The following is a 19,750-nucleotide window of genomic DNA, read 5'->3' on the forward strand; positions in this document are numbered from 1 at the left end:
TTTACACAAACAATCATTAGAGATTGCTTGAAACTTGATCACTTTTCCCATATTCCGTGACTTAAATACATTTATTATTGGTACAACTTCCTATTTGATTGTAACATCCTTTCTGCACCTGAGTTTGCAGCATCGATCCCTAAGAAGGAGCTAAAAGCAAGGTTTTAACTATACAAGAAGGAGGTTAGAGAAAGGTTGCCTAGGAAGCTACCCACCACTGTTTTTTATATGGATTTAAATTTAAACAAAGGCTTCCAGGCATATCTATCCATAGTCACAAGTAATTCCCTGGTGGCATTCCCGCACATGAAAATTAGTACTAGTTCCACATGTCCATGTGACTATATCTCAAGACAAAGTTGCTGCCACTTTTTATTGTTTTGTAAATTTTACAATTTTTTAAGGAAATTTGATCTAAAACCTATCTTTTTAAAATATAATGTTCGTTCAACAAAAATGGCTATGAAATTAATATCATCCTTAGAAGGTCCAGATATTTGCTTTTTTGTCGCATTGTATATTTTGAAATGTATAGCCGCTAGGAAATCAATAATTCTTTGATGTAATCATTTGTGGAAAATGACATAAGCTGCTTTCAATTTCATTCTGTTTATACATACATTTATAAATATAGAAGTACCAAGCCCTTTTTATGTCTGTTGTATTTTAGCTAATCTATGCAGAATTTGTATAGTACTTATTTTATTTATTAATTTAATGCTCAACATTGCACATCACTATTCTTTACCTCTATATTAGTTGTAAATTTCGCCGTAGAGTTTGTAGCAGGAAAATCGTTTAAAAATATCTTGTCATTCTGACCACTCTGTGACCAAGGAAGCATATTGCACTTTATTGATATACTTTTGCACGGAAACAAGACTTGCACAAAATATTTGCACCTGTCACTTTTCTGCGTAAATATACACATAATATGATAAACCGAAAATATCATAGTAAGCGCATTTAAGAGGGGTATAGTATGGTATATATGTTTAACATTAAACAGGGAAGTATAGTATACCCTGTACTAATGACAATTGTGTTTAGATACCTAATGATGCCTCCCTATGAGTTGTAAATAGACTAGTAACTTTGATGCTTTTTAATTATTAATATTTACTAAAATGTATGTTTTATTGTTCTGCGTATATGGTTGTGTTTGACAAACCGAATATTAGCATTTTGAACTGAACTGCCTGGTATAGTTACCAAAATAAAGAAGTTTAACCATTTGGACTAAGAAATCTGTCTGTCATATTTCAATTGAGTGTGCCTTCCGCCATTTGATGCAAAAGATATGTATTTAGCTTCATTTTGTATTCATCTTCATTTTTTTATTTTATTTTTTATTTAACATTTTAGTTATGTAAGAATAATAAAACAAAGGCGTTGTCTGTCAAAAGGGTGATAACGTATTACTGAAATAGTTCACTGCGTAGTTTTCCTGTGCAACATTTCACTCTTTAAACTTGGTGTTTCCATTTGCAGCTGCTACTTCCAGAAGGGATCGAACGAGAAAACAACAAAATGTATGAGCTAGTCCAGATTCCAGCGACGGATCCAATGCCAATCGGTATTCAGGAAAAGCCGGTTTTTGTCAAAGACTTGGACGAGGTTAGTAAAACATCTAATCCATATTTAGTTCTTTCCATTGGGTTGAGTCTTAACTCTGGGGGAGTTCCTGGGTAAAATGTTTGTCGGTGTTCCACTGGAAGGTGGTTAGAATTGTCTCTGACTTTTGGAGTTGCTGTCTTTCTGGTTGCCCTGTTGGAAGTACTTACCTTGTTATGGTAAGATTTGTTATACTTCAAGGCAAGATGCAGCTTTTAAAGCGGGTAAGGGATACAAAAAAGCTACAGCCGCCTCTATGTAACTGCTGAGTTGCAATTTGTTGTTGAAGATGGGTCATTTGGAATTTAGCCACGTCTCACACGCACAATATTAGAGTGCTAACACTTAGGTTTGATCATTTCAGCCAAGGGAATGGCATGACTCATCACGTGTGTGAAGCTTGTCCAAAGTAATCTATTAACACGACATATAAACTGTAAATCAGCTCAAGTGTTTTAAGCACAATATAATCTAAAAAGTTGCTTTCCTACTTGGGAGTGTTTTTTTCTTGGAAACTGCTCCTGTAATACGACAGTAATTCCACGGGTTGAATGCTTCTGTTTGATATTACAGTTTAGCAAATGGGATATAAGCATTGTCCCTCATTACTTTGAACATTGTCTTAGGACGGTGATCCCACTGGGACCCCACTTAGACTGTAAAATAACCAAAACATAGAATGTATTTAGGTAAGGTTGAATTTTTTCCCTTTTTGCTATAACATCTTTACTGCAAATATGCTAAATTAAGTATTCTATACTCTAACTGCAGACCTAACTAATCTCGAGCCTGAGTGGCCTGCAGTGTTAAATACCAGCGTTTCTAGGTAACAGGCTGGTACTGAATGGAGAATATTCAAATAGAAGTTACCCCCCTCAAAAACTAATGTAAAACCCTCTTTACACAATGGTTAGGAATTTTCCAAGAACAATTATATTTAGGGCCTTATATAGATTTGAGTGGACAGGCTACTTAATTAAAAACATGGTGGGTGTCCTACATGGTGTATTACAAATGCAGTATATATGGGTTCACTCTAAATACGTTGGTTGGGTCATCCGCAACATTTTGACAGAGAACCTGTCTACCAAACGCTAAATAAGGCTCTTGTTTTTTTTCGAACTGCTGATGAGGGCAGCTTCTCGTCAAGGATGTTGAAGGCACCTGGAAGGGTATTTAGAAGAAAGCTAAATGAAGTCCATGTCCTTTTCGTGTAAAGGATGCATCTCAAACCTAAAATGTGCCTGTTTAGACCTTTAAGTTGCCCTCTGATTTACTGTATTGACGAACTTTAATGGTTTCAACCACTTGTCTTCAAAATGTAGAGCACTGAGGAAAATAGACTAGAGTAAAAGCTACCCAAGGGCTGAGTAGAACAGATGATTTTTGCAAAGCTGTGCTGCGAAGGTTTCAGGATGTGTAACGCTGCTTTGTTTACTATCTGTACTCTATCAACCAGTTTCTCCTCTGCACACAATTGCACTTCATTAACTTTAACTAGCTGAGGCAGAACGGTGGCACTGATGCTGAGATATAGTGCACTGTCTTCTGCGATGCTGTCATGTGTTTCCAGTATTTCTGACCGCCTATATGTGCAGACTAAAGCTCAAATTTATAGTCCAAGTGATGCATAGCAATTCTGAGCCTTCCGTATTTATTTATTTTAAAGGTTTTATATAGCGCTGGCTAGACCTGAAGGTATCAGAGCACTTTACATGAGTATCAGACCATAGTTGCAGGTTACATCGTTACAAAGGTTACACAGTTATTAGAGCATGGCAACCTAGTTACATGAGACAGACAAAAAGGACATACGTAATGGAAAAAGCAGGCATGGGGAGAGATTCAGGGGAGGGGGTAGTAGACAGAGAATGAAGGAGGGAAAGAGGAGGGCAGGGTGAGAGACACAGCATGGAAAGAGAAGGGGGAGGGTGACCGGGACACAAACCGGTAGACGAGTCAAAGCTGTGTCCAAAGTCCAGTAAGCTGTGATCCCAGGGGAAGTGGTATCATTTCCCCATCTCTGTTGCTAGAGGCTCCCTATATGCAATGGACTCTCTCAGAGGGTTCTTTGAGACTTCAGGGCCTACATACTGGATCCTTCCCCAAAAAGGGGAGAGTGAGTGCTTTGGCAAAGGGTGCCATACCATACCTCAACTGTGAGTGGCTCCCTTGGCGCTGTGGACTCTCTCAGCGGGATTCGCTGAGACTCCAGAGTATAAATATTGGATGTTTCCCCAACAAGGGGAGAAGTAGTGCTTAGTCAAAGGGCACAAAAGGACAGGGGGCTAGGCAATGTAGCAGGCAAGGGGAGAGATTCAGGGGAGAGGGGATAGGAGAAAAGGAAGTAGACAAAGAAAGAAAGAGAACTAAATGGGAACAAGCAGCATCAGTTTGGGGGACAAACTGTTTTCGCTCTAAGGCCATGAGTTTGCCCCATCTCGAAAGTAAAAACCTAGCACAGGCCATTCCAGAAGCTTTGCCATCCAGGACATGAAGCACAAAGTTAGTAATTCGAATTCTTTTTTTCACAATTCACAGACGTTTATAGTTCGCTGCACATCAGCTATTCAGATGTTTTCATATTAGGTTCTTGGGTGCAGAGGATGCCACCGATGATATCCGAGCACTGCTTGACAACGGAGAAACAGCAGCCCTCATCCTCCTAGACCTCTCCGCGGCCTTCGACACTGTCTGCCACCGTACACTAGTGCAGCGACTCAGCAACGTCGGAATCCAGGAGAAGGCACTGGAGTGGATCATCTCCTTCCTCGCCGGAAGGACACAGAGAGTCCGCCTCCCCCTGTTCAGATCTGAAGCCACCGAAGTCATCTGCGTGGAGTCATCCTCAAGGCTCCTCGCTCAGTCCAACCCTCTTCAACGTCTACATGAGCCCCCTCGCAGACATCGCACGCCAGCACAACCTCAACATCATCTCCTACGCCGACGACACCCAGCTGATTCTCTCCCTCACCAACGACCCGCCACCGCCAGAGCCAACCTTCACGAAGGGATGAAAGAGGTAGCCGAATGGATGAAGAACAGCCGCCTGAAACTGAACTCGGACAAGACGGAAGTCCTCATCCTGGGATCCTCACCCTCCGCCTGGGACGACTCCTGGTGGCCCCCCGCCCTAGGCAGCGCACCCAAACCAACAGACCACGCACGCAACCTGGGCTTCATCCTGGACTCCTCCCTCTCCATGACCAGACAAGTCAACGCCGTCTCCTCGTCGTGCTTCAACATCCTGCGCATGCTACGTAAGATCTTCCAGTGGATCCCCACCGAGACCTGGAAGACGGTCACTCAGGCCCTCGTCACCAGCCGTCTGGACTACGGCAACTCCCTCTACGCCGGAACCACCGCCAAACTCCAGAAGAGACTCCAGCGGATCCAGAACGCCTCAGCACGAATCATCCTGGACATCCCCCGTCGCTGCCACATCTCTGGACACCTGAGAGACTTGCACTGGCTCCCGGTCAACAAGAGAATCACCTTCCGACTCCTCACCCACGCACACAAAGCCCTACACAACCAAGGCCCAGGATACCTCAACAGCCGCCTCAATTTCTACGCTCCCAAACGCCAGCTTCGATCGACCGGCCACGCCCTCGCCGCCGTCCCCCACATCCGAAGAGCCACCACAGGGGGACGGTCCTTCTCCTACCTCGCCGCCAAGACATGGAACTCCCTCCCGACCCACCTCCGCCTGACCCAGGACCACCTCGCCTTCAGGAAGCAACTCAAGACCTGGCTGTTCGAGCAGTAGCGGGTCCCCTCCCCTAGCGCCTTGAGACCCTCTGGGTGAGTAGTGCGCTATATAAATGCTTTAATTGATTGATTGATTGATTGAGAGGTGATGCTCAGAACTAACAGTGTTTAACCCAGTCATCATCCAGGGGAGATAGATTCAGAATCATGAGGCATAGAAGCAGCGCTCCCCGCATCAGTACTGGAAAGATACAGCCCCCAGAGGTCTTTGCTTCTAGGAGCAGATTAAAATGGCACCTCGCTACAGCCGTAACAGATCACTGGCGAATAAAGAGCTACCCTGAAAACAACATCATCTAGAGTTAAGGAGCCTTCTTTTTTTAGATGTTTTTCTATTTCCTTATTCATCCAAGTGATGCATAGCAATTCTGAGCCTTCCGTACAGTCTTACATATGGTAACTAGATCTGTGAGCTTGATAAACTATTGCATTATATCTTGGTGCAATTTAATAACAGCTGATTGTGGTCATCCAGACTGGATGGAGTACCTTCCTTGCTGCCAAGAACTGCCAGTTTTAGTTACATGTGTTTGCATCGCCTTTCAAACAGATACCACTCGACCCGAGACGCCTGCGGGTATTCGTTTGCGCTTTATAAATGGCAAAAATAAAATAAATAAATAAATTAAATAAATAAATTGGAACACCAACTAGTTGTTGTCTGCACATAGCTCATGCCCTAGTCTTTTCATGTCTCAGACCTTGATGCTTCGCTAGTCCAGGTTGCCTTCTGAAATGCGCATTTCAATAGGGAGTTGTAAGGAAGGTTCCACATATCTGAGGAAGCTAACGGGTGAAAGTGCCCAGGGTTAATTCCTTCTTTGAAGTGCAGGATCCACACACTAGTGTGTTTGATGGAGTATTCAAAATAATTTGTACGGTTTTCAGTGACTCTAGAGTTGAAAGATGCGAACAAAACCAATTGTGCCCTATAGATTTTGTACAGCATTGATATATAGTAATACACTGAGGTGTGATAGAACGAACATTGGGTAAGGCATACACTAGTCAGAATTTTTTTTATTAAATATGAAATAATACTCAAATAATAGTGTAGTTCAAGTACAATCCGGTCCCCTATGTCCGCCTTAGATGTTAAGTAAGTGGACCATTTAGGCACTGAGGATCCTTTGAGTGAATATCATTTAGTGTATATGATATGTGATCCTATTTGTGGATGTTCTGTTGAGATCTGTGAGTAGTAGGTATTCCCTGGGTATTGTCCGTAAAGTGCTTAGTGCAAATGGCATGAACAGCCACAGTATGGGTATTCTCATACTTTTGCTGTGCTTAGGCGATCCATACGTGTCATTGAAAGTGTGAGAAATTGATAGAGCACCCTATTTCTTTAAGCAGGTGTGGGAAAAAGGAAATCTTTATAGAGAAACACTTTTTGATGTGAAACAAAATACATAAGTAACTATGAAGTTTATTCTTTACCCTGACCCTGGAGATTATCTGTGATGAAGACACTCTACATATGCAGGGTTAGACAATATACAATAGAAACTACAATCATACATTTCCATGGCATATGCCAGATGGCCTGCATGAACAAGGTCAGAAGCTAGAATTCGCTACATGTCACAGGTGTATACTTACCCCTGCCTAGATATCTACTATAGTTTTGAACCTGCCCCAATGAACCAGTTTTGCAAGTATCGGCAGTGGAGGATAGGCCAAGGTAATGAATACCACTTGTCATATCAGAAACATTCACCACTCCAGTGGGACCAGTGACATTGGGACAGCTAGTGAGGCTCCCTTTTCCGCATGCCATGAAGGCAGCATATAGGGTTCCTTTAGGAAGGGTTGTAAGCTGCTTTGGTACATTGTTTAGTAGGTGAAACATAGGTCCACAAATGCCTCAGTCACCCAAGTTTGCCTCTTCCTATTTTCTAATACAATGTTGTAGGGAAGTAGGATCTGCTTTTATGGTTACCCCCACTTTTTGCTTAATGTGATGCTGTTTCTGACTAGACTGACTAGGATCCTGCTTATCAAGACCCCAGTCCCTGTGCTTTCTCCTCTAAATTGGCATGGTAAGCGCTTGGGTATATCCAAAATTGGACACTGGTGTACACTTATCATTCCCTCGTAAATGGTTCTAAGGTACCCATGGCATAGGTACACCAGGGGTCACCCATGGGCTGAAGTATGGATTATGCCACTCATGGGAGAACACTCAATTTGTAACTAAAGTCCTGCCATTGCAGCCTGTGTAAGCTAGTGCTAGCATCACTTACAAAAGATATAGGTTTACCTATATCTAAGGTCACTGCACTTAAAACCTATAAGTCACCTCTACAGTAGGCCTCTTTAATGCTGGAGGCAGGGTACTCAGCTCTAAGTGTGAGGGTGCCCCTGCATGAGTAGGACACCCGTACAGCCTACGGAGTCCATTCTCCTGGGTTGTGAGACAGCTATATAACATATAGAGAGGCACTGCATCATTACATGATGGCCATTTTGATACTGGCTGTAACAAATCCCATCATGTTTGATATCAAACTTGTTAGAACCATACCGTAAATGGTATGGGAGATATGATTCCATGGCACTGTAAAGCTCCTCTGGGAAGCCCTCAGTGCTCCCAGTACCAGTCTTCTAGACCTGGACAGCACAACATGGCTGCTGCCGACCAGAGACACAATTCTGCCCTCCTGCTGGTGAGCCAGGCTCTAGCAGGGGAAGGCAGAACAATAGGTATTCTGTCACAGGGAGGTGTGACCACTTCCCAGACAGGGTTTAGTGTATTGGGATAGGGTGGGAGCGCTTGCTAGCGCCGCGCAGTCTGCTTGAAGGGCACACTTAATGCCCTCCTTGCATAGTCCAGTTCAAGCCAGCTCAGGTAGCTGTTGGCTCCGGCTCTGGTGCGAAATTGAATAAAGGACATGGGCGTATCCTTCCACTGTCCGACCCCTCCCCTGGGAGGGAACTTTAAATCTTCCCAACCTTTCTTTTAGGGTACTTAAGGACTTACCTGAGGGTGGGTCCCTAGATTAGTCGTGGGACAAGATTAATTGAAGACGCCACTTCTTCAACCATCTGGGCACTCTGGACATCAAGGCTGCAACTGGAAAGACCCCTGCTGCTCCTGATCTCCTTGCCATGCTCGTCTGATGCAACATCCATGTCTGTGCAACATACAGGAACCTTCCAAGGCTTGTCGGCATCCAAGACACCAGAGGGAATCTCCCTTGAAGGGAAGGAGTCACTTCCCTGAATCTGCAGGCACCACAATTAAGCTGACCAGTCTGCTGGTCATGGGCTTCCACGGACCCTGAAAGGCTCAGCAACACAGTTGGTAGTTCTTTACATACCTCGAGGCCTGCCCTGTCCTCTCACTAAGTTTGAGGCCACTATCTCTTGTCAGAGCTGCAGGAACTGAACCCTTGTGCATCACATCGACGTGCAGTTGCAACAGCTTGTTGGCTTACTTCCACCAAGATCTTCGGGCTCCATGTAGCCCCAACCTCATGCAACTCCAGTACACTTCATCCACATCGCATCACTTGCCTCGTGGGCTTGCATCTTTGGTGAGCTGCTTGAGGTCCTCTTGCGACTCCAGTGCCTCCGGCCTGTGGGCTCTCTTGAGGGTCATCTTTGAATTCTTTGGGCTTCCCTGATTGCTTGGGGCCTGCCCTGACTCCCCTGCTTGTGCTGAGTCACCTGGACCTTGGTGGTCCTGACACTGCACCTTCTTCGCTTTCCACGTTGTTTGCTGTTGCCAAGGCTTGTTGGTGGTCCCGACGGACACCGACCCCTCAACTCTCGACATCCGAAGTGGGACAGCTCGTGAACGGCTCCTGGGCTTCCACAGCGTTACCTGGTCCTCACCTGCAGCTCCAAGGTCACCGTCATCTCTCCTGCAGCACCGACATCGGAGGGCTATCATCTTCCGTCCCTCTTGGACACTCCTGAGTGGCCTAGACTCTGTCTCCTCTGCTTGCAGGTACTTCTCATCTTGAATCCACCTTTTGGTTCCACCAGATACTTTCACCTTCTCCAGCAGCGGCATCTTCCTGAACTCCTCCATTGGGTTCGACTGCAGCTTCCGACGCCACTTCTCACCTATGCACCCGGTTTCCCTAGTGTAGGTTTCCTGGTTCCTAGGGTATCCCCGGGTAGGGTGGCTCTCCAACCTTCTGTCTTCCACAGGGTTTCTTCAGCGTCCACTGGGAAGGATCCTTCTTCTTTAAAATTGCAACCACAACTTACCCATTGACTTGCATTGAGCTTGCGGTCGTGTTCCCACTCTGCACACGACCTCTGTGGGGTTCCTAGTTACCTACCGTAGGGGGTTACTTGGGTACCCTGCATTCTACGTCTTCTGGGTACAGTCTTGAGTCGAGTCGTGGTTCGCATACTACTATTTTAGTATATGGTTTGGGCCCCCCCTGTTGACCACTGTGTATTACTGCTACTTACCAGTTTCTATTGAAAAGTATTGTGTGCATTGCCCATATCTCAGGCTAGAAGATATCTCTAAGTGTTAAAGAGTGTCTTATAATAAATACATATTTTTTATAAGTATTCTGTGTGGTTCTTTTTCACTTAATCTATATCAGTAAGATTATGTTCTGGTAAAACAAGCTGCTTTACACTGCTTTTGGACTAAGCCTGAAGGCTGCTCTCCACAGCTTCCACTTAGAGAGCTTTCTAATGTTGTCTAAGACCACTAAAATCACCATAAGGGTCGTCTTATTGGTGCAAGGTGTCCACTTACACAAGTGTACACTACACCAAGCCATATTCTCACAAACATCAAAGGCAAATCTGGAAGATGTCCTTCCAGTTCCACTTGAGAGGGTAGCAGGCCTAGCACAGACCTGGCCACTCTCCCTTAATCCATTAAAAGGGCACGAGAGTTAATGTTGGCCTATACTTAGAGGTAGTAAAGATGTTTCTTTAACACCTATAGTCCGAACCATCTACTTTTTCCCCCTCAAATATTTAGACTGATTTCTGGCCCATAGTGGTCATCGTAAGTCCACCGTTGTGACTAAAGGATGGCCTTGTTGCTCAAAACACCATTATAAGCAAGGTGCTCAGGGTGATGGTGCTTTTACTGGCAAGGTGGCCTCAACCTTTTATGATGGCATCTGATGGAAAATCCTTCTTATGACTATTCCTCTAATAAGAGCAGAAAACAATGGGCATTTATAGCCTTCTCTCCTCAGTCACCTGTTTAAGAATGGAGTTTCTCCATTAGTCCTTTATAGGCTTTCATTCTCAAGTCATCCAAGAGTCACACAGATTAAATGCCTATTAAGTTTTCCTTACAAATCTCAAATATATGCAGGCAACGTCAGATTGGGCCAAGCCTACAGCTGTGACTGTACTGTTTACTGGTTTTCAAAAGGTGCCTTTTTTTGTTTGTTATAAAGTACTCTGTCTTTATTTAATGCAACACTTGTGTGCATTTTGAAGCCCCCAAGGAGCAATTGTGTGGTCCAGTTCCTTCTCTATTTAATTTTGAATCTGTGAATCCTCAGTCTCATAATATTCTGGGGAAAATCTTCAAGGTATACTAACATATCTGCCTCAGTCAACCTATTTGCAAATAAACTCACTTATGGATTAGAGGATTTTATCTTCCCCTTTGCCTGGTATTGTTGTAGCTGTGGATTGCTGTTTGGGTTAGTTGCCTTTCTGCCCCCTGCAATTTTCCTTTGCAAAATTGTGCATATTGATAGTAAAGGGCCTTCCTGTGCTTGATGTATGGAGTTAATCACACACATACTTCTTCCTGGCCCAATGGTTTTCAATTTGTTTATAAAGGACGTAAATATATACCTTGATGCAGCTAAATCCCATCCGCCAAGGCTAGGACATAGTCAGGTGACCTCATTACAGTACACGGATGATATAGGTCTGCTGAAGTTGACTGGCATTGGGCTTCAGATGCTTTTAAACAGTCTCCACGCTTATTGTAGGAAAAACAAAATGGTGGAGGTTGGAGTTAAGGCAGGGAAACTATTGGCCTGGATCAGTAAAAAGGAGCAACAAGGTAGATGGGTGCGAGAGATTATAGGGAGTCAGGATTTCACTTACATTACAGATGCCCATGTCGTCAGAGCATTCGCCGATTACTATTGGGATTTCTATATGGTCCGCCCTCGAAGATCGTGCACTGAAATAGAGATCTACCTGGCTAAGATTCAGACCCCAGTGCTGGTAGAACATGATGCGCGAGAGCTAGAGGCTGACCTAACCCTGGCAGAAATACAAGAGGTAGCGGCAAGGTTGCAACATGGGAAGATCCCCGCCCAAATGGGCTACTGGCTTAACTGTAGAAACGTTGTGTGGATCTCCTGGGCCCCAAACTGTTGCGTCTTTTCGAGGACACACATAAAGAAGGCATCCTACCCTCGGACTTAAGGTCAGCAACTATAGTATTAACCTCTTCCATGCTCATGACAAGGTCAGCTCGTCATGAGACACAGTGGAGCTGTGCTTATGACGAGTTGACCTTGTCATGAACAATGGTATGTCTCACTTTCCAGCGCACAGCGGGAAAACCCCTTTGCAGCCAAGGTGTTAATACATAAAGACGGTAAACCGAACAATAGGTGCAATTCGTACCGTCCCATTTCCCTACTGACCAAAGAAGTAAAGATATTAGCAACAATCTTAGCAGCAGTCTCCTTAAAAATATCACATCTCTGGTACATGAAGGCCTGTCAGGCTTCAGGCATGGATGCACCACTAGACTAAACCTTCTTAGGGCCCACAACTGGTTGATGGAAGTGAAGGATCGAAATGGACCACACACATTCCTATAGTTCGAAACTGTTCATTGGCAGTTTCTAGAGTGCCCCCTGGTCAAATTTGGTATAGGCCCTAAGTTCCGTAGATGGATAGCACTACTTTATAATATGCCAACTGCCCTGGTTTGAGTGAATAGGATGATATTGGAACCCATCCCCATTTGACGGAGGACGTGACAGGGATGCCCCCTTTCACCACTTCTTCGTGCTCACTCTTGAGGTACGAGCTTGCGGAATCCGGTATCACCCAGAAATCCAAGGCTTTAGGAAATCTCCCAACAGCAAAGAGTAGAAAAGTTTTCCCTCTACGCTCATGACATCCTTCTATATGTCACCAACCCTGGTACCACTATCTCTGTTATGTTCTATACCTTAGAGGAGTATGGATGTCACTCTGGATACAGTATAAACTGGAACAAGTTCATGCTTTACTGCCCTAGTAGAATCCTGGCATGGTTGCCACTACCTGGAGACCTTAGGGTTGTGCTGGAAGGCTTTCAGGATTTGGGAATTTTTATCATCTCACACAGAGAGATATGTAGACACCATAATCTGGAGAAGGTCCTACAGAACTTTACAACTCACTGAGAGATAGAGAGACCTCCCCCTCTCTTTGCTCGAAAGAGTGGCCATCTTTAAAATTATTACCCTACCCCAATTGCTGTACACACTTCAAAACATATACCACACACTCCCTCAGACAGTGTTCACTGGGTTGGAGAGCCACCTCAGATCCCTATTGTGGCAGGGAGGGCCTCCCAGAATTGAACTGAAGACGCTACAGCACAACCCCTACAATGACGGGATTGCGTTACCGGATACAGAGGCCTATTACCGGGCCACTCATCTCGTTTCCATAAATGAAAGGGTGCATCATGCGTGGTGCCACCTTACATATCAACTAAAAAGAGAATTGGGGGTACTTCCCAATTACTGCCGGCAACACAAGTTACCATAAAGGCATGGGAGAGAGCAACAGAGGCTTATTGGGTGGACAAACCGGGTCACAAAGGCCACGCCGATTTGGGAAGGGGGGCATCCCAGGGAACTGCGCAAATTGAAGGGATTCAAGACCTGGAATCTCTTGGTCATCTCCAAGATAGTGGATATCCTGGAAAGAGGTGCTCTTAAATGTTGGCCCATAATTAGTCATGATTACGGCCTGCAGAGATCCCAGTTTATTAGTATGCACAGTTACATCATGCGTGACAGACAGAGGACATACCATGTACGGACCTACCCGAATACGCTCCACTAGAGGGGAGACGACTACAGGAGGCGCTCGCAGACAAGGCAGTCTCCCTCACATACAAAGTCATAAATAACAAAATGCCTGACAAATTAAGCGGGCTACGGAAAAGGTGGGAGACGGACATAGGGCCCTTAGATGATATAGATTGTGAAGCGGCCCTACTGCATTCCAAAGAGATAGCCATCAAAGCAAGGCTGCACCTCGTACAACACTGTGTATATTATGACGGAGAAGCAATATAAGATGGGCAGGTTGGAGACACAGTACTGTCTCACTTGTAGAGACGCCAAGGGTGATTTATATCATATGATATGGGCATGCCCTGCTATACAAGTCTATTGGGAGCCTAGAATTAGAGTGCTGGGTACGATACTGGGGGTGTTGCTGCCGGCCTACCCCGGATTTGTCCTCCTGGGGATCCCGAGTGAGGTAGACATTAGCAGGGCACAACTGCTCTTTGCCTCTTCGGATCTGGCGGTGGCCAAGCGTGATGTGGCCAGACGATGGGGTGTTGAATAAAACCCTGCGATACAGGAGTGGACAAGGGACCTCTACATGGCTGCCCAACGTACTAAATACCTGAGCAGGGGATGACCTAGAAAATTCCACAAAGCTTGGGGGCCATGGAGACAATGCTATGGACTAGATCTTTGGGACACTGTAAATTACCCCACACAACTGCCAATCGGAGATGTGGACACTGTTGAGTACAGGGACCTTAACTAGCCGAGAACACATTATGTTACCCTTATTAGTGGGCTCTGATATTGAGACAGACTTCATGGAACACAAATATGATCTATTAACACCAACAGGGTACTGTGGGGAGGTTGAGATTCTGTCGATGGTGGCTTTGTTTATGCGACTAAAGTTATGGTTTTGATATCTGTATGCATTTGTAATCTGCAAAATAAAAAGATTACTTTTTTTAAATGGTGGTAAACCTCACAAAAACGCAGAACGTGGTGTTCGGAAGGAATGTCTGGAAGAAAGGTAGTTGGTTCCTAGGCGGCCTGCCGGTCTCAAGAGTCACTTGCTATAAATACCTCAGTGTCTGGCTGCAGGAACACCCTTTTTCGTTGCATTAAAACGCATTAAAGGAAATTAGTCTGCTAAACCAAATGTTAATACAAAATGGCACTTTACTTAAGTACAGTCACTATTAAGGCTGTCTGATTAGGCGACACTGCGTTCCCAGAAAGAAATTCAAATATCCATACCAAAAAAAGCTAACAGCTGGACGCGGGCTTTTAATGTCCTCGAGGCAAATGAACTATGGGAATCAACTTCTCCCGCATGCCCTCTTTAAAACATCTCTAAGCAAGCAAATAAAGAAGACCTCATGGAGTAGGGACGAGAGACTTCAGTAAAAGAAGCCGCGCGTGCACAGTCAATAACTCTCATAAACAATCCCTCCTGCAATCATACTTACCTGCTTTAATGAGATTCTTTTTTTAAAGCAAGTTGCTTCATATGCTTTTTGGCCTGTGCCAAACTACAGACAGACTGCCTGCCAAAATGGACAAGGACACCTTTATGTTCAAAATGCCGGCTTTGTCAACTCCATACTTAAAGTTTGACTCGTATCGTATCAATTTTCCCCAAGCTGCTAATTGAACGTAAGGCTATGTTACGCAACCTTTTTATTCAGAACGTCATCGGAACCTGTCGTCACGCCTTACTCTTTTGTCTAAAGGGTGAAGGGCCCCGAGTGGTTGCGGCTTTCATAAAAGTGATCATAAAAGCTGACAGGCTGCTGTCAGGCAAAGGTTTAGTCCGGCAATGTGACAGATGCATGAGTAACAGCTCTACACTGATGCCGTTCAAGGATTTAAATGACAGCATTGCATTCTTTCGTGGCTTTGCACAGTTACTCCAGGACCTTATACTACATAAAATGGAAGCAGCATTACAGGACATGTGGAAAACAAGGACCTTGGGAAAAGGAGAAGACACTTGGAGGGAAATGTCCTGGTCTGACACTGCTTAATATTCTTTTTTTTTTTTACACTTCATAGCAAATTTTGCACCAACTGGGGGAAATGTCATTGTCTGGCGCTGCTTAATATGATCTCTTTCACTTTATAGCAATTTTGCACCAACTGGAAACAGTTGACAGGTCATTGTCAGATAACATATTAATAGCACATGTTGCAGTATGAGGGGGGTTTGACTAAATGTCTCTAACATTTTTAGCAAATTTTATGTTATCACACCTGCACTTTACATTTGGTTTTATGGAAGTGGAGGTGTAAGGTGCTACTCGCCAAAAACGTGCTTCAACACCCCATCAGGGGTAACAAGCGCTACATAAATGCAAGCCTTTAACCCTCTTCTATCCCGCTGCTATCCTTCTCAATCCAGATAACTGGCTACTATTCACTACTCAAATTACTTTCATATTTCACTATACTAATTCACCACTAATCCTTTATGGGTTACGGAGTAGCATGCCTCTCACCAAAAAGCGCTTCAACACCCCATCCGGGGTAACACGCGCTATATAAATGCAGACCTTTTTCACTCTTCTATTCCTCCGCTATCCTTCTGAATCTAAATAACCGACTAACATATTTACCACTCAAATTACTTTCATATTTTAATATACTAATTTAACACTAATCCTTTATGGGTTCCGGAGCAGCATGCTACTTGCCGAAAAAGCACTTTGGCGCCAAGTCAGGAGTAGAAAATGCAATTACAATACAATAATAGGTAACAATGTGGAACAAGAGAATATGGGGCGATGCTGCTGTCCAGAATTGAGTTTACTTTTTCTTTGCTTCTCTTTTTTGCTACCCATGCACTTTTAGCTCACCCTCACTGTCACATTTGTACTATATATCTGGTTTTATGAGAGAAGGCATTCATGAAAGGGTGGGATACAATGTGATCAAGATAATACTGCTCCTCGCCAAGAGGTTATAGTTTTATATTTCTGTCAATCTTTTTAATCTGTTCTGTGATGTGTAAATGTACGGTCTTAGATAACCGAAATAAACTAGAAATGGTCAGGCCCACAACACACACGTACTGCTTGCTACACCTCAGAATGTGTACGAGACATTAAAGGACCATGTAATGAAGTTATTAGTGAATTAAAGATATGAAGCGCCTAGACTCTTTGCTCTGCTTTCGTATTGCACGCTTCTTTGTGCCCACTTACTTTAATACTCTGCTTCCTTGACAGAGCACTGGTACATCTAACAACATGTACCTCTAACTAGGAAGTGTTTATGTGCAGCTGTCTCTGCCTGTGCTTGGAAGGGGACATGACATCAGCTGCTACATCTGTGTGCATTTCCCACTGAGACCATTAGTGTGGAAGGGGTGCACTTTAACAGCCGGCGAGTTGTACTTCCTTTCCCCCAGAGTGTGGGCACGTCCCCTACTCTGACGACTACCAGTTTAAAGCCCAAGAGCCTTACATGCAGGCGCTGTGACATGCTCATATCTCACCGTTGGGGAGATTAAAATGGTACCTGGCTTGTTACCATGCCCCTCATGTGGATGTGCCTATAATTGGACTGTAAGACTTACAGAAGATGGGAATGCTTTAGCTTTTAACCCCACATTTCTTGCTGCTTTTCCAATAGCAATTGTGTAACTAACAGCTATGGTTTAAAATGTATTTCCAACGCAGAGAAACAAAGGAATTTGGCATGTTATGTTTTTAATCCTCTTCAAATTGGATTTAGATTTTTAAGTACTGGGGCTGTATGTTTTTTTGTCATTTGTATTTGTGCACTGTGACATGGAGAAATGATTTACAATAAAATTGAGCGAATGTTGAATACAAGGAACCGACCTTCCTCCCTCCTCTTATCTACCTAAACACTTTCTGTACTCTTCCACTAGGTACTAGTCCTCCATCAAGGTTTTTTTTCGTTTATACCTTGTGTGGGTGGCCTGCCTGCCTCTCTACTATGGTATTCCTCATGGTCTCAATTGGGATCCCTTGGAAGTGCCATAAGATGAACCTAAGGAAATCTCCTTATCTGATCTCTCACTCTTGATCGCACAAGTGCTATTCTTTAGTTCAGTGGGATAAGGCGAGCAACGGTGGACCCGGATAGCCGCACTTCCCTGCTATATTCCCTGTGTGGTAAGATCAAAGATATTTCTGGTTTGGTGTTCACTTACAACTCCTGCCCCTGCCGTTCTTGGGTGCCAGCTGCTAAGCAGAGAGAGAACGACACTAGTATTTGGAGTAGTGCACTACCCAGGTGGTCAGTTCAATAAGTATATTCACTTGTAGAGTGGTAAAAAATCAATTCTTTATTTTCAAAGTCATCTGACAAAACAAAGTTCCAGCGAACGCCTTTCGTTCATTAACTCATCAACTTCTTCAGGGCGATTGTTGTTCAATGGAACGGCGAGGAGAGAGGGTCTTCCTACAGCCGTGTCCTGTGTTGCGCGTGGTGCGGGCTAGCTCCGTTGAGCCCGTATTGAAATGTAACAACCAAGCGTCAGTTCCGCAGGTTGTCAGTAATCGCAGATCTGTGAGGGCTGCCTTGATAAGGGCCAAGATGCGCAGTTCTGTGAGAGAAGTACACCTGGGTGTGTCCGGATCCGGTCAACTTTTCTTTAGTTTCTGTACAACCTGCAGAAAAATTCTACTGCCCTAGGTGCGCTCTGTTTAATTCATTTTAGCATAAACTATTGAACCTTAAATTTATTGTTCCGTTGTATTCATCAGTAGGACAGTTTGCCTATAAATCGCTCCCCTCAAGGCCTTCAGGAGAGCTCATGTGGTGTGAGAGAAAGGCGATTAGTTCTAAACTTGATAAGGGCAACAGAGTCTTTCATCCTTCTGAGGTCGATAAATTGAGCACTGTTAAAGTGGTAGCTCTGATACCCATTGTCTGCACTTATTAAAACGCTGTTGCAGTAAGTGTGATATAAAAAGAAAAAGATTGCTGTTTAGGGGGCACAAATAAATACAATTCCATTGATTGTAACGCGCAGTAGATAAAGATGCATTTCAAAAAAGTGTTCCATTACCTTAGTCTTCTGGCACTCCATCGTCACTGCCTACTATTGAGAGGTAGCCCTACATAATGGAGCAAATCGGAAGGCAGAGCTGTTGGTTTTCAAATTCTTGCGGCAAATCCCTCACTTGCTTCCTTTATTCAGTTCAGAATATTATAGTCATTGAGTACGACTGACCATGTCTTGATGCTGGATATAGAGCTCTGTAGGGGAAATGAGAGAACAGGGTGGACTTTCATGGACACCGCAAGTGTCCGTGGGTAGGTCCTTATCATTAGTTTCTACTCGCTGTATTATTAATGTGAATGCTGCTTGCCTCCTTTCATGTGGTGAGAGGAATACATCTTATTTCAGTGCTTGTTGCCTTGCAAGTGTGCCATTCATATGGCATGCCAAAATGGTAAAGGAAACTGTTACGCTTTAAACATAACATTATGAAAGTCCTGATTGGTTCCCTTTAATTTATGTGCTTTGGCCAGTCAGTCAAGGGAAAATAAGCAGTCATTTTGCTTGCGCATAGAGTTTTAAAAAGGATTATTTCTCTCAAAGTATTTCAGCTACATTGCAACGAACAACAAGCAGGACACATTTCAAATGGGATCCATGAATATCTGAGAGACATCTGTTTTGTATGCCGTGCCGATCTAACAAAGAAGAAAAAAAAGGAAAACCTTGTTTCAAAATTATGGTTTGAGAAAGTTATTTTGGTAACAGAAGTCCGTGCATGATGTATGCACTTACCTGGAGCAGTCTGTTTGGATCTAGTGACGGTGTTTGTTGTTTAAGTGGAGGAAGAAGCAATTGATCAGGATACCTCACGTTTGGCTCTGTTGCTTGGTTTTCCTAACCTATTAATTCACATCTTTGAGTCCCCTATCAGCTCCTGGAACAAATTAGCTCACCACTTCCCAGAGAATAACTTGACTATATTCACCCTTACCGGTGTCACTACAATACCGCTACATCTCAAACTTCAGTTCTTATGTCTACGCACTGCCTTTACTGATGAGCAGTTCAAGATGCCTTTTAATATAGCGGTTCTTGGAGACAGTGCTGTACGTTGAAAACTTTGGGTGTGGGAAGACCTGTAGTCTTCTTCAGCGTTGAGAACCATGTTTTCGAGAATGTCTTATTCTTTATGCATTATGCCTCTTTTTCGTTGGATAGAACATAATCCCTATGCATGTACCTTTCAGCACTGCCTTTAACTCTTTCGCTGCGGCGGCTATTCCGCCGCAGCGCTAACGGACGCGGGGGGGCGAGCGGGTGAGCTCCGTGGGTGACAGAACCGTTCCGTCATGGCTCGCGGGTGAGCTGTGCTCATGACGGAACAGTTCCGTCACGGCCC

The 19,750-nt window shown here is 44.1% G+C and overlaps 1 protein-coding gene across 1 annotated transcript in view; it reads left to right on the top strand.

Annotated features, from left to right (window-relative positions):
- ASCC3 (activating signal cointegrator 1 complex subunit 3) overlaps positions 1-19,750 on the top strand; it is a 2,217,780-nt gene that overhangs the window by 479,677 nt on the left and 1,718,353 nt on the right. The window contains exon 8 of the mRNA XM_086926668.1: positions 1,492-1,617. Coding sequence (XP_086782794.1) covers positions 1,492-1,617 — 126 coding nt within the window. The remainder of the gene's footprint in view (positions 1-1,491; positions 1,618-19,750) is intronic.

The sequence above is a fragment of the Lissotriton vulgaris genome, chromosome 6 (assembly GCF_964263255.1).
Source record: "Lissotriton vulgaris chromosome 6, aLisVul1.2, whole genome shotgun sequence".
In the NCBI taxonomy this organism is placed as follows: domain Eukaryota; kingdom Metazoa; phylum Chordata; class Amphibia; order Caudata; family Salamandridae; genus Lissotriton; species Lissotriton vulgaris.